Below are 27995 nucleotides of genomic sequence, written 5' to 3' on the forward strand. Positions count from 1 at the left end.
TAATGCTAGCAGACGTTTGTTACTTCAAATATCTCAGCTTTATTTACAGTTTGAAACAGTTGTAAAGGTTCACTATATACATGTGCACAAACCGAGCTGTGTCCTACTGCCCCGACTCTGCCCCCGACTCCGCCCACACTCCTCCATACAGAAGTCGAGATGCTTCCAGGAGGCTGGGAGATCTTAAAAGCCGAAAAAGTTCTCTCACACAAACACACATTTCATTAGCACAAGGTTAAAACTGGGTTCGGGCTCCGTACTAAACGCAGACTTGTAGGGAGACTGATTACTAGGAGTCTTTTTGAAAACAGAGACAGCCATTTTGTAAAAGCCCTTAACAAGGACAGATCTGAGGACAGAAGAGAGAGAGAGAGAGAGAGAGAGAGAGAGAGAGAGAGAGAGAGAGAGAGAGAGAGAGAGAGAGAGAGAGAGAGAGAGAGAGAGAGAGAGAGAGAGAGAGAGAGCTGGTAGAGCAGGGAATGATTAAATTGTTACCGATCATGATTCATGATAAATTCGATAACACAGCAGCTAAACCGTGGAGACGATTTAGGACACGGCCCATCACAGTCTTAAAACATGAAAAACGTGCAAAAGGTAGAGTTCCGGCTATGTTTTAAACGCAGTCTCTAAGAAAGATGTCTATGGAGTGTGCAAGAAACCAGAATACTAGAGAAAAGCCCCAGTTTAGCCCTAAACACATGAGGTGCTCTCAGAAGTGTGAAACTGGGTCCCTGCGTAGCTACAAATATCTGCGTGGAAAGGGTAGATCCCTATTGAGTGTGAAATAGGGGTCGAAGTAGCAGGATCAGGACAGGGCCGAGTGTCTGTACCAAGTAAATTTAAAGAGTGCATAAAAACAGGGTGAGCAGCAGAATCAGGACAAGGCCCATATGAATTTCTTGGGTAAGAAAAAGTGACATCTTAAATGCAGGACCTGTATTGGAAAAAAAAAAAAGAAAAGGAAAAGAAAGGTGTCGATTTAGGACACGACCCCTTGAGGTTCTGTTCCAAATGAAGGTCAGGAGAGTGCGTGACTGTTTGAGGAGCCGTACAATCAGAACACGACCTGTTTTGATCTTGGAGTGTTTTTTTTTTTTTTTTGCTTTAACCTACGGGTCCCATTTAAACTAAGACACTACACTATGGAGTACACACTCCTCCACCACTTTATAATGCAGCTGTTGTAATGCAGAGGTTTAAGAATTTCTGAGACGACGGCTCGGCACACCAGAGAGGAAGGCTTAAAACGGTTCTCCCCTTCCTAAAGGAGGGAGCCTAAACTGTGAGGCACTTAATATGGAGGTCGATAAATAGTGGGAGCGATTAAAGCACTAATCCCTCATCATGCACTCGTTTTCTTGATTTCCCGATCACTTCTAAATCACTTAATTCTTAAAGTCTATGGATTAATTTACTCTTTTTCATTTATCTCTAAAAATCATCTCGTCCTCAGTCTGCTCGGTTCCTCTCGGTTCTGCATGTGCTTTGGCGTGGTTTTCACGCACGCTTAAATCATCTCTTTACACATTTTTCACATAATATTTTTTAAAAGAAATTTTTTTCCTTTACAAATAAATAAAAAAAAAAAAAAAAACAGCACTAAGGCCAATATCATACAGAGGGTAGATCCGGTTCAGTCCCAAATGCAGGAAGGATTTTAAAGGGAGCGATGGGAGATCTTAGCAGCAAAATCAGAACACGACCCCATAAAGATCTCTCTGGGAACCCGGTGCTCCTGGCTCTGTCCTGAACGATGGCGCAGGGTGTAAAGGCTTGTTGTAGTAGACGTGTGCAAGAGGATCAGGACGGGGCGTGTGTGCATCTCCTCTCGTGGATGTTAGTGAGAACGTCCAAGGTGTCCTTCAGCAGCGTGTCAAGGATCCCATCGGCCAGCTGCATCTTCACCAGCAGCTCGTCTTCGTCGTAGTTCACCCATAGAGCCTCTTCCTCATGGAGTTCCTGTACCTGCAATACACACACACACATTTTTTCATGTATGTGCGCATGTGTGTGGGCTGGCAGGGGTTATTGTGTGTGTGTGTATGTATGTATATTTATTTGTGCGTATGTGTTACCAGGATGTGGTCGACTCGGTCTCTCTTCTTTCGGCCAAATTTGAGCATCTTCTGCCAGTCGGTTCTGTGGTTCTGCTCTTTATTCAGACCGAACAGCTTCAGAACCTCACTGCTGATGAAAGCCTACAAAATAAATAAATAAATAAACAAACAAACAATAAAAAAAAACATCTTACACACATATACACAAATATATACACATATACGTGCCTGGACTTTAGCGAGGTCACTGGGGTCATCGATTCTATGGATGTAGGGTGAATTAACACGGCGTGGTTTGATCCACAGGGGACGATTAGCATTGGGATCTTCGGCGTAGATTTCCTGCATGAGCTCCCACACCAGGTCGAACACCGCCTGCAACACACACAATGGAGAAATGTGTTATTCCTGTGTTAGAATCACCATAACATTAGTACGTGAGCATCACAAGATTCTCAGCTGTATTCCAAATGGAGTAGCGTTCCAAACATCGCACTACTCTGACCTGCTTGTAGCTGCGTACGCACTGCTCGCCACTTTCACCCCCCAGCACTGTTTCTGAAGCCTGGGGTTTGGGCATGGCCGTCAGACTTTGATCACCACGCTCGATCCCGCAGCTCCTCCAGATCTCCAGCAGGGCGGCGCTCACCAGCTCCTCCACCTCTCTAGCTTTGTGAGGGACCAACATTGCCAATGCAGCCTCCTCCTGCTGTTTGACATGTGGGAGTTTAGCTGCAGTCGTGGACGTGAGCTCTTCCTGCCTTGGTTTGTTCTTGTGCTGAACGCGTTTGCGTGAGCTGAGGCCGAAGTCCTCGTCGAACCAGTCCTGTTCCTCGCCGAGCACATGCAGGAACTCGCGGTTCAGCTCCAGCTCGGCCAAACGCTGCACCAGCTCCTCCTGACCCAAAACCGGGCTCTCCTAATCATAAGCGATTACAAATTTACAAAACAGAATTAAATTATTTTATTTATATTTTATTAACATATACCCCCCCCTTCCAAAAAACAAACAAAACAAAAAACAACCACCTAGATTTAGCTAATATCAGCTCATGCCAGTTATTGCCATCTACTGGTAATATCCTGAAGTGCAGCAACTAAGGCTGCCAAATCGATTAAATATTCAATCACGAATTATTGCATGATTGTTATGAGTTAACTCGTGATTAATAAATTTTATCTGTTCTAAATGTACCTTAAATGAATACTTTTAAAGTTTCTTTCTAAATCCAATCAACATGCACATGGACAAATATGGATGTTTTATGCAAATATTATTAGTGAAACCAAACTCAACATAAAGCATGAAGAGAAAATATTCTTGTAAATGATAATGTTTAAAGTAATTATGGTGTTTTAAATGACGTAAATCATCAGTACACCAAACTAAACTTTTGCTATGTTTCCAGTTTTTTTTTTTATCTGAATAATAGAAAGGACGTTGAGAATAAATGTTACGTTGAAGGTTTTAATTTCGTCTTTGTTTTTTTGTTTATATTTTAATACAAATCGTCATACAGAAATGCATGCTGCATTAATTAAAAGATTTGTATTAATTAATAAAATTAAGAATCTGAATGAAAATGAATCTGCGTTTACACGTTCATTTTGACAGCCCATAATGATAAATCAAAATTGTTAATATAACCCATCTTGCATCATTGCTTTTGTTTTTAAAAAATAGTTTCTGAAAAGAAGAAAAAGAAAAAAAAAGTTTGATATAAATCAATAAAGGATAAACAAAGCCAGCAGATCAACTTTGACCTAATATCACGGCGGCTTGTTTAAACAAGTAAATCATTTATGTTAAAAAATAAATGAATAAATAAATCATTCACTAACTTTGACATTTTGAAGATTTAGAAATGGTTATTTATTTATTTAAACTTAGTCAAAAACACAAGCTAGATGTGAATTCTACTATTTATTTTTAACATGGATTATCCTAATTTGTAATTTCAGTATATACATATAGAACTGGTAGTACTGATTCAGTACTTAGTATTTGCTAGGCATGTAAAGCTAGATGAACACTTCTTGTGCTGCTCTTTACAAGCTCACAAACATACGTGATTGGCTAAAGCTGCTGTGACTGACAGAGGAGAGAGAATGAGTATGCCCCTCCCATTCCAAAAACATGGCATCATCTCTTGTGCTTCAGTTAGCAACAGAACCTCCTGAACGGTCAGCATGTCAACCTGAAAAGACTTCTGAAAGCCATTTAACCCAGTGTTCAGAGTTCTGGTTTTAATTTCGGGGCAATTATAATTAAAACAAACAAACGAAGTGAATACCCACCAATCGGTTGCAAAGCTCAGGAGAAGACACTTCTTCTTGGTCCTTGTCAAAGAAGCTGTGAAAGCTTTCTTTATAGCCCTTGTTGCTGGATGATGGTCGGATCTGGGACACACTGTTAACACAGAGTTCTTCATCCTCTTCGAGGAAGACAAGCTGATTAGCAGTCGAGATTTTCTCCTTCTTCGCTTTCTTGATCTGCTGAAACTGTTTCAGGGCATCGCTCATGAAGCGTTCCATCAGTGAATCAGCCAAACTCGTGAGGGATTTGCTATCTGATCCATCCACACGCTCCTGGCTTGTCTTCTCAGGAGTGACCTCGAAATGTTTCTGAAGGTCCTCTGTCAGTGTGGAAGTCTCACCATGTTTCAGCAGGTCCAGAATGTTTGGCGTTTGATCTTCCTCGACTTTTGAGATGTCTTTAAATTCCAGGACGACGTCTCCGAATCTCTCTTGCGAGACAGGACGATTTCCTCCATTAACGTTCTCGAAGATCTCAGCATCAACAGAAGCAGGGTCGAGCTTCAATTCCTTTGTCACACAAGAAGGGTTTGAATCAAGATCAAAATGTTTCTCGGATGGTTCTCTCACTGCAGAAGGTGAATCTGGATCAGTTTTTTTATCCTGAAACGTGCTTTCAGAATTGTTTGTCTTCTCTATTTCGTTCAAGCAATCATCAAATGAAGAATCTTCCTCTTCCGAGGTTCTGATGTGGCCTTCAAACGTTTCAAGATAACGAGAGATCTTATCAGGAGGAGCAAATATCCCGTGGTTCTCTTTGCACTGGAAGTAAACGATGCCATCGTAAGTTCCGTCGTTGCTTCCTTTAGCCACGTCCAGCTCCACTCCAGCCCAGAATCCATCAGCAAAGCTTGTTCTTCCCTTGAATCTCAGAGTGCCTGGCTGAATGTTGCTCACCAGAACCCGGTCCCCGATGATGTAATCAGGCATCTCATCCTTCGAAGAAGTCAGAAGAACATCGTCATTGGTGCTTTCTTTTGTCTGCTTTGCTAGCAAGTCCAGATCCAAAGGCTTTTCCTGCTCGTAGGTACCACTAATATTCCCAGATTTAACGCTGATCTCCTCCTCTATCTCCTCCTCACCGCTGCTGAAGGAGAATCTGTAAAATTCCTCTTCTGTATCTTCGGAAGGCGGCGAGTATTCTCTATTTTCCTCTTGAACCCCCGACTCAAAATCATCTTGGTAGCTGTGGACCGATGGGGACGCAGTGGGTTTGTCTTCCGTGTCTTCCTTTCTCGTGGAAAAATCTGGAGTATAAGAGATTTCTACGGGTGAAGGAATCTCTAGAGGTTTTGGTTCTTCATGTTCTGGCTTCGTTACCAGCGAGCAGCTGGATTTGATATCTTCTGAATTGTTTGCAAACCTTTTCTCTTCATTACTGACGTTCACAATGAGAACAGCGTTTGGTCCGTTCTTGGATAAATCCTCATTCAAGTCCTGGACTTTAAGCACTGGATACGAGTGTTCCGAATGAGACAAATTTGACATTGGAGATACCAGCTCCTCGATAACCTCTGACCTGGAGGCTATGCTCTTGTTGGTGGAGGTGTCAGTTTCTAGCTTATGAGGGCTTTCTCGGGGGGTGTGCTCAACATGTTGGGGTTCAGTTGGACTCAGATGATCTGGGCTTCCCAAAACTGGGGTTGGGGTCACAGTTGGAGGATCTTCATCTGAACAATGAAAGATAGAAGGAAGTAATAAAGATGGATGCACATAAAGTTACATGTGTATGTGAGAGACAGAATCTCAGATTTTTTTTCTGTGTGTTTAGTCGCAACAAGAGTCAGGGGCAACTGCTGCTTTAAAAACTTTAGATGAAAACGTTAAATGTATCCGGATCAGTGTTGACGTAGCTTTAGTTTTATAATAAATATTTTTACAAATACTTCATTTTATACTTTAGAAAACTAGGGCAATATTATGGAAACACAAATATTTTTTAATACTCCGTGTCCTCCGCCAATACTAATCCAGACCTGGAAATCACTCAAATCTAAATCTAAAAAATCATATATTACTATGGCAATTGATGCATTGTAATGCTGTTATTCTGATTGGCTGCTGTACTTTAAATGATGTCATTCATTTTTAATCCTTTAAATTTGTCACTTATATTTTAGCCTTTATATCAAATTTGTATAGTTTACGAACCACTTAGTGCTGGAGACTCGGTGTGTATCCTGTCTGATTTTTCTGATTCGGTTCCAGTAAAACTCTTCTCAGTTTCAGATCTGTAAATAAGAGGAAGAGGAATGTTTAAGATCATCGAGTATTAAGATGGAAAAGGAAGTATTGAGATGGAAAAAGATACTCGAAGTAAAAACAGTATCTGACCTCTCTGGAGTGGAGGTTGTGGACTTTTGTGAGCCTGATGTTGGAGTTTTGATCTGAGGTATAGTTGAAGTGACGCTGTCTGCTTTACTCAGCTCGGCTTTGGTCTTCTGGATGTAGTCATTGTAAGACTGTAAAGATGGAGAACGGTTTCAGGGTTAGCTTTAGAACATGCTACTTATTAGTATAGGTCGACCGATATGACTTTCTCTGGCTGATACCGATATTTAAAAATCAGAGCAGCCAATGGCCGATATACGATGCAGATTTATTTCTTTTCTTTTCTTATTTTTTTCCTTTCATCACATAAAATCTAATAGTTAATAAATACAGTAACTTTCTTTTAGCTTCTCCCATTAGAGGTCGCCACAGCGGATCATCCGTATTCATGATCCGCACGTTTGATTTGGCACATGTTTTTACCTTGGATGCACTTCCTAACACAACCCACCCCATTTATCCGGGCTTGGGACCGGCACTAAGAGTGGCTGGGGCTGGTTCCCTAACCGGGATCGAACCCCGGCCGCATTGGTGAGAGCGCCGCATCCTAACACCACTAGACCACCAGGGACTTGGTTAATAATTACAGTAATACAGGAAATTGCTTAAACAATTATTTAACAACAAAAACCTCTCCAATCAGTGCACTTGGTACCCGGTTTTGATTCTTGTACCTACCGGTAGCCTAAACTACAGCTGGTTGAAGGCTTGCTAACAACAAAGCTCCAAAATGTTCTCTCATTCTCTCTCCAGAATTATTCTCATTCTCTCTCCAGAATTATTCTCATTCTCTCTCTCCAGAATTATTCTCATTCTCCCTCTAAAATCATATTTAACAAATAAAATATATAAGGCTCGATTGAGATATGAATAATAAGAACTTAAACCCCACGACACATCAAGCTGATGGTCGATGGGCCGATTCTGCATGTTGAGCAGCGGCAGAGATTGTCGGCAAGAAAGAAAACTTATGAGTTAATGAGCTCACAAGAAAAAAAAAAGGGGACATGCTTGTTGTCATTCTTGCAAAAAGTTACAGGAATCCGTTATTAATGATTACGGCAAGTGTAAACGCTGTTACCGTTATATATTCACAGTTCTAGCTTTTCCGGTTTCCATGTTTGGATGCCTAATACAGACTAGTGCCTTCTGCTGGTTTGAGAAAGTTACGTTTCTCACACAAGCACAGATCGTACAAGCCAAGATTCAGCCCGATCAATCGGTCGACCTCTACTGATTAGGGTTGCAAAGGGGCGGAAAGTTTCCAATACATTTCTGAAAATTTTACAAGGGAAAATCATCTGGGGAAGTCTGGAAATATTCCAAGTTGGAAACTTACCAGGAGTTAATGTAAACTTATTGAAATGTACGTAAATTTATAGGAATTAATTAGAAATTTGGGGAAATGTATATAAACTGTATCATATGGAAACAATCATTTTGTTTGGTCATAAACTGACATGCATGCAAACTGTCATGACATTTATGACTTAATTGTTACTATAATTTTGTGGCACAATAACTTACACAAAGCACAAGGAAGGAAACATTTATGTCATTATTTTGTGTGCAGGGTTTAAAAAATGACGTGTGATGTGTTATGGAGGAATGCACAGTGCATGTAGGGCGTGGATGCGATTGATGACTGTGCAGCGTAGAAATTCCACAGAAACTGCTTTATATCTGGTTGTTTTAACCAAGATCATTCTGCAAGGTTATTATTTTCAACTAGATTTAAGTTCCCCTGTTATAGGCTAACCTGCAATTTAGTAAATTCCCAGTTTATTCCTGTTAATTCCCATTCATTTACATAAATTATTTCCTGGAATTTTGCAACCCTAGTACAGTTAGAGCTGTTTGCACATGTGTGCATGTGTGTGTTCTTTCAAACCTCTAGCTGTTTAAGCAGGCTGGCCTCCTGAGCTTTCAGTCGCTCTTTGTGCCTCAGTCTCTGCTCCTTCTTCAGACGCTGCACTTCGGCTTTACGTCGACGAAGCTCTGCTCTAAGGGCCAGGACACGCCCCTCAATGTCGCTCTGATCCGACGCCGCCTCTACAGCAGAAAAGGGAGAACATTAGTGAACAAATTGAGCTTTTTTGTGCTAGATGCAGTATTTAACAGTTAAAGTGTGTGTGTGTGTGTGTGTGTGTGTTTGCGTCTGACCAGATGTAGGAGCTGATGAAGGTAGTTCTCGCTTCCTGGAGCTGCTGTGTGAGGCCACTTTACTGCTGGAACTCGTATGAACCAGAGGAAACTTTAACACACACACATTAAATTGTTATTTCTTAAAATCACTGGTCTTATACAATACAATGCCTATACACTGTGTATAACTTTTCAACAGTTGAACAATGTACATATTGCATATTGTAAATTTAAATTGCCCTCATTCTCTACACATATTGTGCCTTAAATATATCTTGCACTAATATTTCACATTTATGTATGTGTAAAAAAAAAAATATATAAATAATAATCTTTCGGCTTCTCCTTTCTTGCAGATACTCTTCTATCACAAATCACTCCTGCTATCACTCTTCTCCAGCCTACCTGCATACTTTTCTTCACTTCTCTAACACACTCTCGACCCCAGGTACGTAAACCCATCCACTTTCTCCACCTCTTCTCCCTGCAACTGCACCACTCCACTGCCCTCCCTCTTATTCACACATATTTACTCTGTCTTACTCCTACTTACTTTTATCTCTTCTCTCCAGCACGTACCTCCACCTCTCCAGGCTCTTCTCAACCTGCTCTCTACTCTCACCACAAATCACAATACCATCCGCAAACATTATAGTCCATGGAGACTCCTGTCTGACCTCGTCCGTCAACCTGTCCATCACCAGAGCAAACAGGAAAGGGCTCAGAGCCAATCCTTGATGCAATCCAACCTCCACCTTGAACCAGTCTGTTGTTTCTACTGCACACTTCACTGCTGTCACACTGTCCTCATACATGTCCTGCACCACCCTCACATACTTCTCTGACACACCTGACTTCCTCATACAATACCACAACTCCTCTCTCAGCACTCTTTCATACACTTTCTCTAAATCCACAAACACACAATGCAACTCCTTTTGACCTTCTCTATACATCTCCATCAACATTCTCAAAGCAAATAATGCGTTCGTGGTGCTCTTCCTCAGCATGAAACCATACTGGTGCTCACAAATTACTACATATTTATCTACTTGACAATTTGCACAATTGCTACTTTTTGTACTTCCGATAGATGCTAAACTGCATTTTATTGCTGTGTACTTGTACTGTTCGCAATGACAAAGTTTTGTCTGTCTTTCTACAAGTCCATTTGTCTGCATTTTTTGTTTTACTGTGTCCGACTTACAACATATCTGTCTCTATTTCCTGCATGAAAATCTGTCTATTTGCATCTCTCTTTTTTTCTGCCTTAAAATACATCTGTCTCTCTGCCTGAGACTCCATTGACCTGTCTGTCTGCTTTAGACAGCATGCATTTGTCAGTCTCTTTGGAAAAGTGTCCATTTGTTTACCTCTCTGCAAGTGTCATTACATAATATATATATACACAGAAGTGCAGAGTGTGCGTGTCTTACCTCACGGCTGTGTGTGTTCTCACACTCCTGTACTGTGTGTATGCTGGAGACGGACAGCGCCGGAGACGAGTCGCCTTCACTGCGCACTTCTGGACATGCATTTAAAAAGAAAAGTGTAAATTAGTGCACCAGGAAAGATACAGACTTTCTTATTTAACTACTCTGTCTAAGATACAGCCCAGACAAAGGGCCCCTGCCATGGTAAAAAAAAAAAAAAAACTAAGTAGTGTGCCAGAATAGTGCACTTCCTGTTTGCAAGGTAGTGCACATTTCAGGACTTAATAATACTGTGCTCTTTCCATTTGCCTATTTTTCTAAACAAAAAATACACTTTCTGTTTCTCTATACACCTCACATTTTCTTTCTACCTGTCTCCCTCTCATGTTTGTCCATCAATCAATATGTCTCGTCTTCTCTCGCTCTCCCTCAATCCAACTGTCTCTTAGTGTCTCCTACTTATCAGTTTACCTCTGTTTACCTGTCTTCCTCATACAGTTGTCCATAAATCAATATCTCCCCTTCCACCCCTTTATCTATCACTCCTTCCTCTGTTCATCCTTGACTGTTCCTCTTTCTACCGGTCTGTCTCTTCCCAGATCTTTATCCCTCCATCCTTTTTCCCCTACTTCACCAACTCTCTCTCTCCTCATTACTATGACTCTCTGCGCCTCTCACCTTGTCCTGTCTTTCTCTCCTCCTGTCTGTTTCTCTGCTGATCGTGTTTCTGCTGCGTGTGCCGCTCTTCAAGTGCTTGACCCTTCAGGAGAGGCTCCGCCCTGTCTGTACGCCTCAGCTCCGCCTCCACCTGCTGACGCCAGTGTACCAATCGCAGTTCACGTTGCGTTAAAAATCTGAGAGAAAGAATGAAAAAGAAGAAAAGAAATGTTACAGAGAAAGACAAAGAGATACAGAGAGATGGAAAAAGAGAAAAAATTGTTAGTAAGTGCCAAGTAGATATTCTAAGCAATCCCACACACACACACAGCAAAATCACACAATTCTCATCGGCGGCCTTTCACAGCACCAGAACGTGCACCTGCATTGCATCCTCATCTTTATCTTCATCATAAAGACATAATGGAACTCACGTTACCATGATTTCTCAATCTTACTAATGAATTAACAAATTAAATTAATGAAATAAAATAAAAAGGATGTGAACTACTTAAATGTGAACTATTTGTTAGACCCCTTTAAAATGTAATCTCCTAAAGAACATTCACTTTCTTGATATGTGGAATCATGAGGATTTTTTCTTGAAGCAAACGCTTAAATATCCATATCGTGAAACCGCAGCAAAACGAATAAGTGTACCGTTACACCCCTTGCTTACTACTATTGTTATTATGCCCTGTACACACAGCATGCTCCATGGCAGAGTGCTGTACTGTACCTGACCAACTGACTGTAGATAACGATGAAGTGAGGGAGACACACACGCAGAGAAGCCCAGTGCAGGGCACTAAACACGGAGAAGAGACACGGCACAGGAGTGCGGCTGCTAAAAAGTACACAAGACAACAAAGGCAAAAAAATATGTATAGAAATAAAGCGGGAAGGGATGAATGGAAGATAAGAGCGTGAGAGAGAAAGAACATGACTTCCTGTAATGAAAGAATCTCAGACAATAGAAATAAGGCTATATAGTTTGGCAAGATTCAGTGAAAATAAAAAATTAAGACCACATCACCAAACACAACAGTTCTGCCAGGACACTAGTACACAACGGCATATGAATGAACACTTTAACAACTATATTACACAAATACACTCAAAATGTTCAAGTTTTAAAAAAAAAAATTACAATTATTTTTTTATTTTTTTATAGTTTTATACATTGATCAGAAAAAGTTATCTGCAGTCGAGTTGATTCTGAATCGAAGTCACAATTCCCAGGTAACAAAATAAGAACAGAAAGACACACTCCTTCTACTGAGAGAATTGATTGAGAGACAGCGTGTGTGCAGGTGTATGTGTGTGTGTGTGTAAGTGTGAGAGAGAGAGAGAGAGAGAGAGAGAGAGAGAGAGAGAGAGAGAGAGAGAGAAAGAGAGAGAGAGAGAGTTACCTTTCATCAGTGTGATAGCTCATCTTCTTCAGTTTCTTCATTATGCTGCTGGTCTCACTTCCGGACACAGATAAAGGGGAGGGGCTACGAAACTCCACGCCTAACTCGGTGGGAGGGCCCATATCCTCACTCACACCTGACACGGGTGACTTCTAAAAGCACAGAACCGTTATAAAGTAAGATTAATAAGCAGACTCCCAGATAAGCAAACTTTGTAGTGAACAGAATGTGATTTAAAATGCACAGCTACAGTGAGGAAAATAAGTATTTGAACACCCTGCTATTTTGCAAGTTCTCCCACTTAGAAATCATGGAGGGGTCTGAAATTGTCATCGTAGGTGCATGTCCACTGTGAGAGACATAATCTAAAAAGAAAAATCCAGAAATCACAATATATGATTTTTGAACTATTTATTTGTATGATACAGCTGCAAATAAGTATTTGAACACCTGTCTATCAGCTAGAATTCTGACACTCAAAGACCTGTTAGTCTGCCTTTAAAATGTCCACCTCCACTACATTTATTATCCTAAATTAGATGCACCTGTTTGAGGTCGTTAGCTGCACAAAGACACCTGTCCACCCCATACAATCAGTAAGAATCCAACTACTAACATGGCCAAGACCAAAGAGCTGTCCAAAGACACTAGAGACAAAATTGTACACCTCCACAAGGCTGGAAAGGGCTACGGGGAAATTGCCAAGCAGCTTGGTGAAAATAGGTCCACTGTTGGAGCAATCATTAGAAAATGGTAGAAGCTAAACATGACTGTCAATCTTCCTCGGACTGGGGCTCCATGCAAGATCTCACCTCGTGGGGTCTCAATGATCCTAAGGAAAGTGAGAAATCAGCCCAGAACTACACGGGAGGAGCTGGTCAATGACCTGAAAAGAGCTGGGACCACCGTTTCCAAGGTTACTGTTGGTAATACACTAAGACGTCATGGTTTTGAAATCATGCATGGCACGAAAGGTTCCCCTGCTTAAACCAGCACATGTCCAGGCACATCTTAAGTTTGCCAATGACCATTTGGATGATCCAGAGGAGTCATGGGAGAAAGTCATGTGGTCAGATGAGACCAAAATAGAACTTTTGGGTCATAGTTCCACTAAACGTGTTTGGAGGAAGAAGAATGATGAGTACCATCCCAAGAATACCATCCCCACTGTGAAGCATGGGGGTGATAGCATCATGCTTTAGGGGTGTTTTTCTGCACATGGGACAGGGCGACTGCACTGTATTAAGGAAAGGATGACCGGGGCCATGTATTGCGAGATTTTGGGGAACAACCTCCTTCCCTCAGTTAGAGCATTGAAGATGGGTCGAGGCTGGGTCTTCCAACATGACAATGACCCGAAGCACACAGGCAGGATAACCAAGGAGTGGCTCTGTAAGAAGCATATCAAGGTTCTGGCATGGCCTAGCCAGTCTCCAGACCTAAACCCAATAGAGAATCTTTGGAGGGAGCTCAAACTCAGTGTTTCTCAGCGACAGGCCAGAAACCTGACTGATCTAGAGAAGATCTGTGTGGAGGAGTGGGCCAAAATCCCTCCTGCAGTGTGTGCAAACCTGGTGAGAAACTACAGGAAACGTTTGACCTCTGTAATTGCAAACAAAGGCTACTGTACCAAATATTAACATTGACTTTCTCAGGTGTTCAAATACTTATTTGCAGCTGTATCATACAAATAAATAGTTAAAAAAAATCATACATTGTGATTTTTGGATTTTTTTTTTGGATTTTTTTTTTTTTTAGATTATGTCTCTCACAGTAGACATGCACCTACGATGACAATTTCAGACCCCTCCATGATTTCTAAGTGGGAGAACTTGCAAAACAGCAGGGTGTTCAAATACTTATTTTCCTCACTGTATTTCAAATCAAAACCATTGTGTATGTAAGAGCCAGATTGAAGCTAATACAGCAATTTGAATAGACCTCAGAAAGTAATGTACGGTGTGTAGTAGAGGTCAACCGCTCATTTATATAATCCATAAATTATACATAAATCTAATATAGCACTCACCATGCAGAGCGCCACCTCACGTGTTACAACAAACAGTATGTAACATCAGTGATTTGCCTCTAGAGGCTGCTCTCAAAAAAGACTGTGGACAGGAAGCCAGGAAAACTATTGGCCCCAGCAATCAACTATCGGAGCCGATTAATCAGTAAAATCAATTAACTGGTCTACCTCTAGTGTGTAGAAAAATGTGTGGTTTGAGACCTGGTTTGTATCTTCAGCGTTCCTGAGTTTCTCCCTCAGTTTCAGTGTTGTGTGCTGGATCCTCGCGATCTCCTCTTGCTGTTTCAGTAAAAGTTTCCTCTCCCTCCGTGCTGCACGGTTTACCTCCTGCAGCCTTCTGATCTCTGCCTGCATTTAGACACACACAGATACATAAATAAATATGCAACTTCCTGTTTCCTGTAACAGTAAAAGTGTTACTGCGTGTGTACTGATCACTATCAGTGTTACAGGTGTAACCAAACATACTGGGATCCAGGTATAACCGGGCGTTACAGGTCCAACTAAGTGCACTGAGAGTGTAACAGGTTGTTGTAACAGGTTTTCTCCGTTTACCTGCTCCTGCTGTAGTTTGAGCAGCAGGCCTCTCTGTTTCTTGCGAATCGGAGGCATTTTATCGTCCTCTCCTTTGTCACGAAGGCGCCTGTGGAAAGACAGCCAAAGAGTGAGACGTTCAGACAAGAAGAGAATCTTTACGTGACATTACAAAATATAACATGCGGTTGAGGAATTAGAGAAGTGCAGTGTCAGGGATCACTGCTGCACCCACACCAAGTAAGTGGATTTGGGTGGAGCTTCAGGAAAAAGGGTAAAGAATGTCCAAGTTATTAATGAGGGTGGAGCTTCAGAAAAATTACACTTGTGGGCAGCGCGATATCCCTGCAGTGTATATCATGGGTATTTTTCAAACAGCAATATATAGTAATTGCAGATATATGGAGGGTAAAGTGCTTATTAATAATATTCATGATGCAATAGTAAATGTGGGAGGAGCTTCTTGCCTTTTTTGGAGCTCGAGCCAGTCAAGCTCAGCACGGGTTTTCTCCTTCAGTGCTCGGTGACGGAGACGCAACAGGGAGCTCTGGTGCTGAGAGCGGACTTCTTCTTCCTGCATGCACTGTTTCACCATCGCCATGGTGAACTCGCAGAAGCTGTACTGATCTGCTGAGAACACCGGGACACTGCCGTCCTTCTGGACATGAGACAGATATAAAGACAAAAATAAAGTTCAGAGATATTGCATGCATTATTGCAAGGGTCCCCAAAATATGTTTTACTCATATCTTATCAATAATTGATTGGCTTTGAGTCTCTAGTGCTTGAAAATTATTAACCCACCAATCATATGCATAAGTAAATGTTTTGATTTTAATTGCAATGAATTTGAAAAAAGTCATGATAGTAATAATGTAAAGGCTATGTATCTCTTAAAATGTAATGCTCGTGTGTGTGTGTGTGTGTGTGTGTGTGTGCGTGCATGGTAAAAAACAAGATAATAAAACTAATCTAGCATTAAGAGGCATAATAAATACATTTAAAATCATAATAAAAATCTACACAATAATACTGGTAAACACGCCGGCTGATGGAATTCTCTGTAACAGACCGACCCGGCACGCCATTAAAGAACAAAACAATTATGTGGACCACAAAGAAAAAGGTTTGGGGGACCACTGCATTACTGTATATGTGATGTGTGTGGGTATGTGTGTGAGATTACCTTGGTAAACAATTTTTCAGGGTGTGGTTCTTCGTCCGACTGCCGTTTCCTGTCCACGGTTCCCCTCCAGTGAGACTCGGATGGAAGCACGGAGCGAAACGACTTCTCCAACTCGTCTTCCGTCATAGACTCGTCAAACTTCAAAGAGTAATTGATTGATACACTCTCTGCTATTTGGACAGAAGAGTGAGAGATGAATAGTGATCCTGGAGCCTAAGAACAACAGTCTTAATCTCACACTAATGCCATGTAAGGCATGACCTTGGACCTCTCACCTTTGTCGGTATGGAGGGAGTCGTCAGCAGCGGTGTTTACGTCCTCTTCCACTGAGCTGCTCCTGTCCACACTGCCTATGTTGTCCTGTCTCACGCTGGCAAGAAACAGACAGGTTGTGTTTTAAACTAATATTTTTGACCAATCAGTGATTACTAATAAAACAAGTTCCACCCACAGTACTTCCTGCTTCTAATAAAGCTGACCCACTTTGATACCATGATTGGTTTTTCCCCAGTGTTATTCAAAAGTTAACCCTATGTAAGCAGGGAAGTGCAACGAGCCAATCATGTTCATTGCTCCTGCAGCTTTCACAAACTTCAATTTAGGACTTTTTAAGACCATTAAGAATGAAATGAAGTCCTATACCATACAATGATAGCAGCTGGCCTTAACTAAGCCCTAAATTAATTTATGTCTGTGGTACAATCCAAGAGAGATTTGTGCCAATAACAGAAAGCTGATGCTGGTCTCATTTGTAGTGCATACAGCTAATTATATTTGGACCAGCGAAAGAAAGAACTACAGCACCACAAAAAACAAACAAACAAAAACATTCTAAAGTGCTGCGCAAGCATTTCAATGAGCATTAAAGGTAGTGCTACATGGTAAATGAAAAATTAAGACCTGTTTAAAATTACATAAAAGACGTAAAGTGAAAATTTAGTTGTTTTTTAATTTTAGACTTTTTTCCTTTCTTTAGACCTCGTTTAAACCCCGATGTTTCAGTCAGGAAGATCCAGAAGCTCATGGACAGAAAATGGACAAATAAAAAATTTAATGGAGGAGTCCACTGTGCATGTGTTACCCGGCAGTGTGTATCCTAAAGGGCTCAGACTCAGTCAGGCTGCTCTGTGGAGTGTCTGCTGATGGTGTTTGTGCTGCTGAGACTTCACTTCTGCTACTGACACAAACACACCACACACAAGACGTACTGTTTATAGTAGATGCACTTATCTAAAATGAATGAATGCTGTGATGTCACGGGTGTGATGTCACTCATGCATAAACCAGTGAAGAAAGCTGTTTTTTTGGTTACCTGTCCATTTGTGGGTGTGTCTGCCTTACAGGTGTGACCGAGGGAACACTGGCAATCTGAGAACGAGTCAATTCGGTCATCTATAAAACATGCAGGCACACACACACACACACACACACACACACACACACACACAAACACCGCAGATTTTAAAGGAAAACAGTATCACAATTCTGAAGAATGATTCGATAGTTAATGTAATTTAGAGCATTGTTGTTGCGTTGTAATAAACTCCACTGTATTATGGTATAGTGGGTTGTGATATATGGCACTGTATTCTGATTTACTATGTTGCATTGTGATATGTTGTGCTGTATTGTGATATACTGCAATATCTTGTGCTGTTTTTGTGTTGTGCAATAATATTATATTGTGAAATATTGTATTATGATGTGATATATACATCAACCAGGCATAACATTATGACCACCAGCTTAATATTGTGTTGGTCCCCCTTTTCGCTGCTAAAACAGCCTTGAGCCGTCAAGCATTAACAGCATTAACAGCAATATAAGCAACAGGAGCTCGTCTGTTGGATCGGACCACACCAGCCTTTGCTCCACTCAATTTCACTCAAATCCTTACGGCCCTCTGCCCTTTTTACTAACACGTCAACTTTGAGGACTAAATTTTTACTTGCTGCCTAATATATCCCACCCACTAACAGGTACCATGATGAAGAGTTAATCAGCGTTATTCACTTCACCGTTCATAATGTTATGACTGATAGGTGTGTTGTGATGTATTATGAAGCACTGCGATATATTGTACGACCTCTCTGAGGTGTTGTGCCGTCTCTGTGTGTTGGTGGATCATCTTGTTGCTGCTTTCTTGTAGCTCCATGAGAGCCTTCTGATGGGACTGAACCAGATTTACACACAGCTCCGCATGGGTCTGGATTACACACAACACACACAAGTTTCATACCCCACAGATTTAGATCTATATATATATATATAATAAATTGTAAAAAAAAAAAAAATGTATTGATTATTTATAATTGATAACAGTGAACATAATAAATAATGTATAAAACAAACAAAAACAAAAATAACGAAGTTAACAAAATATCGAAAGTTATACATCAGTATGAGTGTGTGTGTGTGTGTGTGTGTGTGTGTGTGTGTACCTGTGCTGCTCTCTCTCTGCTCTCCTGGACATGTCTCTGAGTCTCCAGTGCTTCCTGTTCTGCTTTCAGCTTCAGCAGCTGCAGCTCTCGTTCCTGCCTCTGCTGCTGAGCCTGTACAGGTCAAAGGTCAAGTGTCATAGACCAGCCTCTTTTAAACACACACACACACACACACACACACACACACACACACACACACACACACACAGCAGGGATTCAAAACCCAAATCAGACCTTGATGATCTGTGCGAGTGAGACGCTCTCCTGCTGAGCAAGCGAGACGGCTCTGACTCGCTCTACATCGCTCAGCTGTCTTACGGACTCCTCGACCGCATCCAGGAAGTTCAGCTCTGCGTTTAGACGCTGCTGCAGTACCGCAGGGGCAAAAAGTAGATCTGAAACACACACCAATTTTCATGAATAAGTTTATACTCTGTACTGTAATAAAATGAACAAACTAGCATAAACTCTCTGTACCTGTGGTGCTGTGGGTGAGCCCAGGGGCAGGTCCTGTGTTTGAGGTTGGCCCAGGGGCCATTCCAGTTCTTGGGGTGGAGTCTCTAGCAGACAAAGGACTGGATAAGGTAGAGCAGGAGATTCTGGGAGAGTCAGAAGGGCTTCTAGGAAACAGTTGGATCTCTGACACCATGCTGCTTAAACATAGAGAAACACAAACACAAATTAAACATAACTCTACCACAAAACTCTCCACCAGCTTCACTCCTTCCATTTTGAACAAATTTTATAGTAAACACACACACAATTTTTAAAGCCCATTCTGACCTGTGGGTGGAGTGTACCGAGGTGCCCCCTGGTGTGCCGTTATCGTCTGCACACTTGTGAGAGCTTTGAGGTGAGTTGCTCTTTCTGCCATTGCTACTCTGATGCTCTGAGGTGAACGACGCCACACTTCTCTGTCCGTCCACTAGGGTGCGCTCCAAACTCTTCTCCGAACCTAAAAGACAGTACAAGAAAAAAGCATGAAACACGGAAACAGACAGACTTACAGTGTGAGTGTACGTGTGTGTGTGTGTGTGTGTGAGAGAGAGAGAGAGAGAGAAAGAGTGTGTGTGTGTGTGTGTGTAGATGTGTCTAACCTCTCTTGCTATGCGTGGAAGAAGGTGAAGACAAAGGGGTGGAAGTGGAAGAGTGAGGAAATCTCCCTCCATCTTTCTTCTCGTCCACCGCTGCAGAGCTCTGGCCGTTACTGCACAGATAAGTTGTGTATTAATAAAGATGTGTCCCAAATCATCACTTTATAGGCCAGTCTTTGGGTGTGTCCCAAACTACACACACTAACAAACTAAACCCCACCCACCTCATGCCATTAGGTGTTCTCTTTGATGCTGAACGGCTGCTGCTGCGGGAGGAAACAAAGTCGTCTTCGTAGACTACGCCATTCCCCACACTGTGAGCGGATGGAGAGGAATGAAGAGGAGGAGGAGATCTCTCTACCTCTGTCTCCGTCACTACACACAAACACACAGGTAAGATCAGGAAGAGTGGCTACCTGAGCTGAGTGATGTGTAGGGTTGTAAAATTCCATAAATTTTTTAGGTCAGAAACTTTCCTTGGGAATTAATGAGAATTAATGGGAATAAACTGGGAATTTATACAAATTCCAAGTTAGCCAATAACAAGGAACTTAAATGTAGTTGAAAAAAATTTATATCTTGGTTAAAACAACCAGATTTAATGCAATTTCAGTTGAATTTAAATCCTGCACACAAAATAACGTCCATCTTGACAAGTATTCACTTAAGTTACATAATATTTAAAACTTCCTTGTGCTGTGTATAAGCTTTTGTGTAACAAAATTATACTAACAATAAAATAAAAAATTATATTTTTTATAATCTGTATATTTGCATGCATGTCAGCTTATGAACAAACAAAATGATCCATATATACGACAGTTTTTATAAATTTTTACCAAATTTCTAATTAATTCCCATAAATTTCCATAAAGTTTTCAACTTGGAATATTTCCAAAATTCCAAAAAGTTTGCATGTAAAGTTTACGGAAATTGTCTGCCCTATTTCAACTCTAGTGATGAGTACAAGATGTAAATTAACTTTACCACTGCTGTATTTGTTGATGTTTTTAGCAAATATGTTGATGACGCTGTGAGGGCTGCCCTTATTTAGCTCCTCCCATGGCGGATGTGAAGTCACCACAGGTCTATATGGGGTGTGAAGCTCCGCCTCTTTGCGGAACGACGTGATGCGGTCATGGGCATGGAGTTCGTCATGGTAATCGGCGGGATCGGAAAAACTAGCGTCACTCAGCATGCCCTCACTGATGGAGCCTCCGCTTATGTCGTGCTTCTTTTCCTGCACAGTGAGTGAGAGCCTGCGATCGGCAGGGGGCGAGCATGGCTGAACTTTCTCAGCCCAGCCCTCACGGCCGATGAAGCTATAGAGGTTTCCAATGCCGGGAAGATCGCTCATGTCGTGGTGGCTCCTCAAGCATGAATCAGGTCTCTCTCTCTCTGGTGGGCTCGGCGGTTTGGCCTGATAAGCGCAGCCGATCAGATCGTCGTTGTCACTGTAGGTGACGAGCTTCCGTGCTTCCGTTTCGATTCGGTTGGACAGAGTAGCGGCGCAAGCCTTCAGGGCCTCCACGCGGTTCATCCTGCTTGCGGTGTGTGTATCCGCAGGGACTGTCCTCACCTGTGGTGTGTCTACAGTTTGTGTATCTCGCAGGTGTGTAGTAGGGTTAACACACACTGGCTCCAGACTAAGCAGATGGGAAAAGAATTGACCAGGAGGGGGCACAGCCAAATCAGACCTACACACACACACACACACACACACACACACACACACACACACACACACACACACACACACACACACACACACACACACACACACACACACACACAGTTATTACAGCTCGTTTGTAACAGCATTACTATGTTTTTGCTCTGGATACAGGCTTCTGCCAAAAAGCCATAAATGTAAAGTTAAATGTGTGTGTGTTACCTGCATAATGGGGACGGTGTGTGTTCTGAGAGCTCACTGGTGGAAGGACTGAGAGGTTCCAGTCTCTTGTTCTCCTTGTCTGATTCTCCAGACGGCTGATACGCGGGCCGTGTCTACAACACAACCCCAACATATAAAACTTATATACACACACTTTATGTAATACACATCACCAACTAATACTGTGTATGTGAGCGTTTGTGTATACCCTTTGGAGTGTGTGTTCCAGGAGCATCTTAGTGTAGGTCTCTTGCAAACATGGGTTCATGAGATTAGGGGGTGGGGCTTGTGGCTTTGAACCCTCTCGCTGTTTCTTGTACAGCTCCTGCAGTCTCTGACTCCGCCTCTCTTGCTCCTCCCTCTGACTTCGCCTCTCTTCCGCCTGCTTCCTCTTTCTCTCCTCCTGCTGTTTTGCGATGTAGCACCGCACTGCCTCTGCGTCATAATGCCGTTTCCGTGGCAGCGCCCTGTCCTCGCTCTCTGGGCGTGGCTTTGAGGGGCTTTGTCCAGCCCTCTTTCTTCCGGCTCGTCCCACGTCGTGCAACCCTGCGCCGTCTTCCAGATGCAGATCGTCCAAGATGCCGCGAATGTCTGCAGGGAGCAGGTCCAGGCTGGAGGAAACAGTGATGGCACCCCCTAGTGGCCTGGACATCTGAGTTACTGTTGTTCCTCGCTCTCTGTTGCCCCCTGGTGACCTGGAGGATTGATTTGGGAGTTGTTCTTTGCCCCTGGCACCTCCTGCCGCTCTGGAGGGCTGAGTGAGAGTAGGTCTTTCTGTGCTGTTTGGTCTCTTTTGGCGGCTTGACTCTGGCCGAGGAACAGAAGCAGAGCGAGATGTGGGACCTACAAGAAAGGGGGAAATAATCCTTTTTGGAATAATCCTTTTTCTGGCTAATCTAACTTTTAATCCAATTTAACGCTAGCCCAGCTCGTCTTATTCACACCTGTTCTGTACTGACCTGCCCGTCTTTCTCTCTCTTCTGACTGTGCACGAGGTCCCCGTGGCAAAGGCCCCAGCATCATCTTCACCAGTTTCTGGCCATCTCGCCATGACGACGCGCTGATAGCTAAAGAGATGGAAGAGGTTGGAGATACTGATGAGATCTTTGTTTTCCTTATTCCTATTTATTTATTTATACACCTAATCCCCTGAAATAAGTATTTTTAAGTCATCACATCTGCTATTCCATCCTGAAACATGAGTCTCACAATTTACTATCTATCTTGCTTAAATAGAATTTTTTCTGACTAGCATAAGCACTGTTCTAACGTGTATAACGTCAGGGTAACTTTTGCCTAATGCTCACCAATATCTGTTTATCACTTGTCTTCCTACTAGTGTAATGGTGGTTAAATCCTAGAACTTATAAAAAATTTTTTTTTGTGTTATAGATAATTTTCCCAAAAGCTACTTTTCCTATTTAAAATGTATGCTAATACAATTCATAATTTATTGCTAGTCTATCCAAGGGTTAGATTTAAATAAGTGAATAATTCCAGTATGGATGATGAGAATAATAATGATGATGTTGTTCATGCTAATTAACTGCTAATCATGCCGGTGTATCCTCATTGCTGGTGACAATCATAGTTTGACCTTAAAGCAGTTTAATCCTACTATAATTATTTATCAGACCTGGTTTAGATTCAGGAACAGACGCAGAGCGGTGAATCTTCCTCACAGGTTTGACCGGTTTTCTTTCCTGCTGCTGCTTCTCTTTCGCCGCGGTTTTGTATTTTGCTCGCTCTGAGAAGGGGGTAAATTATATATTAAAAATACTACCACAAAAATCATAAAGGTTTAAAGCTTGTGATTAGTACACACATTTCTGCCAATATACTGTATGTTAATAGAAAAAAAATGTATAAAAAAAAAACGTGTGTGTGCGTATATATACCTGTGAGTTTGTCTGTATGATCTTTAGAAATCTCAAGGTTAAAGTGAAGATTTCCCCACGATCTGGGATCTGTAGAGCGGCTCTTCACCTCGCCGTTGTTAAACCCTGCAAAAAAAATAAAATACACATCACATATTATTATTCAAAAGGTTTATAACATTATTTTATTAAATATATTTTCAATGTAACACATATATTAGACATATAAAAATATTTGAAAATAAAATCAAACTGACCCTACATGTTTTTTCTAGTATCTGTAAAAAGTATCTGCAGTTCCAGTTCTGAACACTAGATGTAGATATATTTTGAATCACCAATGATCAGCATAGCTATTAAATCTTTCTTTTTTATTTCACATTAACTTCTGTTCATATCCCTCTTTTCTGTATTTGATAGTAATCCCAGAATTGTTGCTCTAGCAAATGGGATGTTTTTGGCCTATCCAGAAGTGAAAAAAGATGAACATTATAAAGCGTATATGTCTAAGGTGCACCACTGGGTCGTTACTTTAACAATCGTTAGCAAAACTAAAGGAAAAAGACATTTTACTCCTGCACGTGTGTACCTTTATAATTCGGTGCAGGCGGGGCGGCTGCCACTTTGCGCACTTTAGCAACATGCTGGTGGGTGGAGTTCCCCTGCCCCGCCCCCAATGCTCTTTCACCCTGATGGCCGGCTGCCTCCTCCAGCTGCTCCCTCTGCCTCCTGATCCTCTCCTTTAACTTCTCCAGCTTTTCGTCCGTCTGACGCTGACGTAGCTTTTCCAGCCGTGCCGACCCAGGACTGAGCTCTGAACCCCCGGGTGTAACCTCTGACCTCTGGAGTGCCGGAGGGTCATTGAGGACACGTACGGTGGTGGCGTCCAGTGCAGAGGAGCGAGTGCTGTCCGCATCAGCTGAATGGAGGGGACGACAGTCTCGCTCGTATACCAGGTGACTTAAGGACGCATCAGGGGGCAAGGAGGGAGGTCTGGAGAGCACACACACACACACACCAACACTTATAAAAGGTCTCCCATTTGCACAATAAAATTAATTCGAAGGTGTGAGGTGTACCTGTGTGATGTGTGTGTGTTGTCCTGCGTGCTAGCCCTGAGCGGGCTCCGAGAGCTCTTCTCTGGGCTGCGCCGACTCTGTGGGCGGGGCTTAACTGCCACATCTTCGCCCTCTGAGCTCCGCCTACCTTTATAAGAGATTTAACGCATTAACATTTACGGTAAACACCTATAAAGAGCGAGCCACATCTACTGCAACCAGAGCAAAACTCCCTGCCCAAAAAGAGCTTGTTAGAAATGCACACCAAAAATGATTACGCAAACAGCCACATAAGCAGCTGCTCATCAGGATAAATGACTAAGATCTATATCCTGAATGTAGGCCGTGTTAAGTCAGGCTTGTGTGCGATACCTCTGCGTTTGTGTCTGTGTGTCTTCTCCATGTTCAGTGAGGTGATGACGATTCCTGAACCGACCGCCGCCTCCAAATGATTCTCAATGTGACGCAGCTGAAACACAGACACAAATACCTCAATTAAACACGAAAAGCACACACACACACACACACTCAAGCACACACCAGTGTATTTAAAAAACACTTACAGCTGCTTTGCTCTGGTTCAGATTCCTCCATGCAGAAGACAGCTCTGTGAACAAAAACATAAATGGGTAGTCAGAGTTGTAAGTGTGTGTTACTGTGTGAGTCACTATTACTACACTGTTTTGTGTGCTTTTACTGCTCTTTCACCACAAAAATGTATTAACAAGTATTTTTTAATATTACCTACAGAGCAGCACATCTCACTTTTCTCCACTTGGTTACATTCAATGGCTATAATGAAAGTGACTGTTGCATCACTGTTGTTATAGCATCTTTATTCTCGCTCTTTAACTTAGACAAAAAAAAAAGAAAAAAAGCATAAAAATCATGCACAAATGTTGCCTTTTGGCAAATCACAATTCAAAATATAACACACACACACACACACACACACACACACACACACACACACACACACACACACACACTGGCTAAAGACACAGAATCCACAAACAAAAAATTCACCACATGTTAAGCTCCTTCCAGGCACCTGCTCATTTCAGAAGGCGTCAGGTGTGTGTGTGTGTGTACGTTACATGGTAAATGTCTGTGTGTGTGTGTGTGTTAGATAGATAGATAGATAGATAGATAGATAGATAGATAGATAGATAGATAGATAGATAGATAGATAGATAGATAGATAGATAGATAGATAGATAGATGTTTTTAAAAAAACAGAACACTTCAACTCATTGCCATTATTTTGCATTTACATTACAGTGGTGTAAATCTTTACCCGTTTGCTCCACCCCTTACTTGCTTCAAATCATAGCATGCCTCATCGAAAGTCTAACCTGCTGATATATTCAGAGCCACTCCACTACCACACATTACTTCTCTTAGCCAATCAGAACTCACCGTACTCTGCTTGATGTGGTTCCATCGCTGGAGGTTTCTCTCCTCCTGGTTCCACAACAATACTCCTCCCTCCTGCACAGAGGAACCAGAAAAAGGCAGTGAGAAAAACAGAGAAAGTAAGTGTCCAAATCCATGTGTGCAACCTATTCACTACTTAGGGACATTTAATAGATGCTTGAGTGCACTTTCCACTTAAAATCCCAAAATAGTGTTTATGGATGTGTGGTGGTCAGAAAGTTTAGGAAAAATAACAAAAACATACATGTTATAGTACCTGCAATGAAATATGCTCTACATATAAAAAAAACTTTTTGTGACGTTCGAAACATTGCAATATAGTCCTTATTATGCAAGTGATTCTCAGCAGGAAGAAATTGAGCTATAAAGAAGCTGAGCTCATGTTTCAGATGCTGCACATTCCAGCTACGTCTTACACACACACACACACAAACACACACACGTCCATCAAAGGACTCTGAGAAAACACACACACACCTTGCACATTTACCTTAAACCTAATCAACCAATATATTTTAATAAAACTTCCAGGCCACCGATTTGGCCGCCATATGACCACCACTTTACTTTATCTTCGCGAGCGGCTTGATGAAGCGATCTCTGTTTCAGCATGACTGACACTGGTAAAAGGGGTGTGGCCTGGAATAGCAGGTGGAGTTATAAACAATAAAAGTGATTCACCTCCAGAGAATGTCCAGATTGCTATAATATATATACTCTGCTGTGACAACAACTGAAAACCCAACAAAAGTCACTCAGTCATAACATGCTTGGGTCTAATTTTGTGTGGGGTTTTTTTTTTGCATTTCTCTCTGTTTGTGTTATTGGATATTATTCTGAACCCCTATTTGATATTATTCTGAACCCTAGGCAGGATGTGTATTAACTAACCCTACATATTATACACTTTATCCCTTCTGATGTTGGTACAGATGTAGGAAAATAGGTTTCTGTTTTTTCTTTCGGATAATAACACTTCAGGAAGCTTTGCTCTTTTCAATATTCTCCCACAAGCTTTTCACTTTTTTATGGTTTAATCGATCACAATTTCTACACGCATGCAACAATTCAGAGATATAAGCTTTCATTAATCTTTTATAGCATGAGGAGTTGTTTAGACAAGGATTTTACACTGTAAACATTTCAAACCATCATCCCCCTATCGTGAAATGTACTCACCTTATAGAAGCTTTTCTCACAAAATCATGTCTTCCTAACCTCCAGCTCAAGCCAGGCATCAGAAACAGATCCTGACTGTCCAAAAATAAGGTGAACAAACATCCAAATATAGTCACTACTATTAATTAGTTTGATTACCAACATAACTACTAACACCTCTATGTTTAACACCTCTAAATTTACCATACAACAGCTAATAATAAAATTAATCATCGTTTGCAGTTTCAGTTTATATATATATATATATATATATATATATATATATATATATATATATATATACACATACACACACATACATATATATATATATATATATACACACATGCGTACATACATACATACATGCATACATACATACATACATACATACATATCAGTTTCCAGTTTACAGACTTGTCACTAACAGATCTGGATACGGCGCGTGCGCGGAAACGGCGAAAACCGGTCCCTGAGTAAAACTAATGCGCACGCGCAGTCGCTCTGACGTTACAGGGCAGCGACGGCTAATTTAAAACTTGCTTAACACACCGCTAATTAGCTACTTCACCAAGCCCATTCAAAAGACTTAAGTTTTACGCTCAAAAAGAAACAATGCACCATTAACATCTCAAACGTTTAAATAGTATAACTCCTTACTTATCCAACTAGCTAGCCAAACGGCTAACTAACCTACTTCACGATAGCGGTAATTAGCAAACAAACATTTCCCCTTGTTATCCTGATTAGTCCTATCTTTTAGGAAAAGTCTTTCGGTTTTGGGTTTCTCTTACCAGAAGCGTTTATTGTGCTCGAATTACGCTGTTTGACGTATATTTTCCCGGTTTTAATGGAAGGTTAGAAGCGCTGTTAGCTGAAGCGCCGCCATTATCCAAACAACTATTGCAGGAAGTTTGTGACGTTCTCGCGAGA

At 41.6% G+C, this 27995-nt stretch overlaps 1 protein-coding gene across 4 annotated transcripts; it reads right to left on the reverse strand.

Annotated features, from left to right (window-relative positions):
- Positions 1-15: 15 nt before the first annotated feature.
- cep350 (centrosomal protein 350) lies at positions 16-27995 on the reverse strand. 4 transcript variants are annotated; one of them, XM_083555191.1, is made up of 39 exons: positions 27857-27995; positions 27084-27158; positions 25887-25958; positions 25031-25074; positions 24840-24936; positions 24489-24615; positions 23999-24402; positions 23431-23535; positions 23169-23279; positions 22492-22599; positions 21741-22375; positions 21533-21645; positions 20626-21335; positions 19863-20013; positions 19642-19751; positions 19328-19499; positions 19022-19194; positions 18779-18939; positions 18545-18655; positions 18190-18309; positions 17416-17495; positions 17185-17286; positions 16379-16473; positions 16104-16273; positions 15385-15575; positions 14939-15026; positions 14585-14731; positions 12355-12506; positions 10964-11139; positions 10289-10377; positions 8871-8961; positions 8599-8759; positions 6711-6838; positions 6528-6607; positions 4359-6046; positions 2566-2979; positions 2289-2435; positions 2079-2201; positions 16-1968 (listed from the first exon to the last, which is right to left on the reverse strand). In XM_083555191.1, the coding sequence occupies exons 3-39, from the start codon at positions 25909-25911 to the stop codon at positions 1804-1806; spliced, it is 7764 nt and encodes a 2587-aa protein (XP_083411317.1). In that variant the 5' UTR covers positions 25912-25958; positions 27084-27158; positions 27857-27995; the 3' UTR covers positions 16-1803. The 4 variants fall into 4 exon arrangements, with proteins under 4 accessions (XP_083411317.1, XP_083411318.1, XP_083411316.1 ...); XM_083555192.1 differs by having other exon boundaries at positions 17416-17471; positions 22477-22599; XM_083555190.1 differs by having other exon boundaries at positions 16104-16270; positions 22477-22599.

This window comes from Silurus aristotelis (genome assembly GCF_946808225.1).
Source record: "Silurus aristotelis genome assembly, chromosome: 11".
Taxonomy (NCBI): Eukaryota; Metazoa; Chordata; class Actinopteri; order Siluriformes; family Siluridae; genus Silurus; species Silurus aristotelis.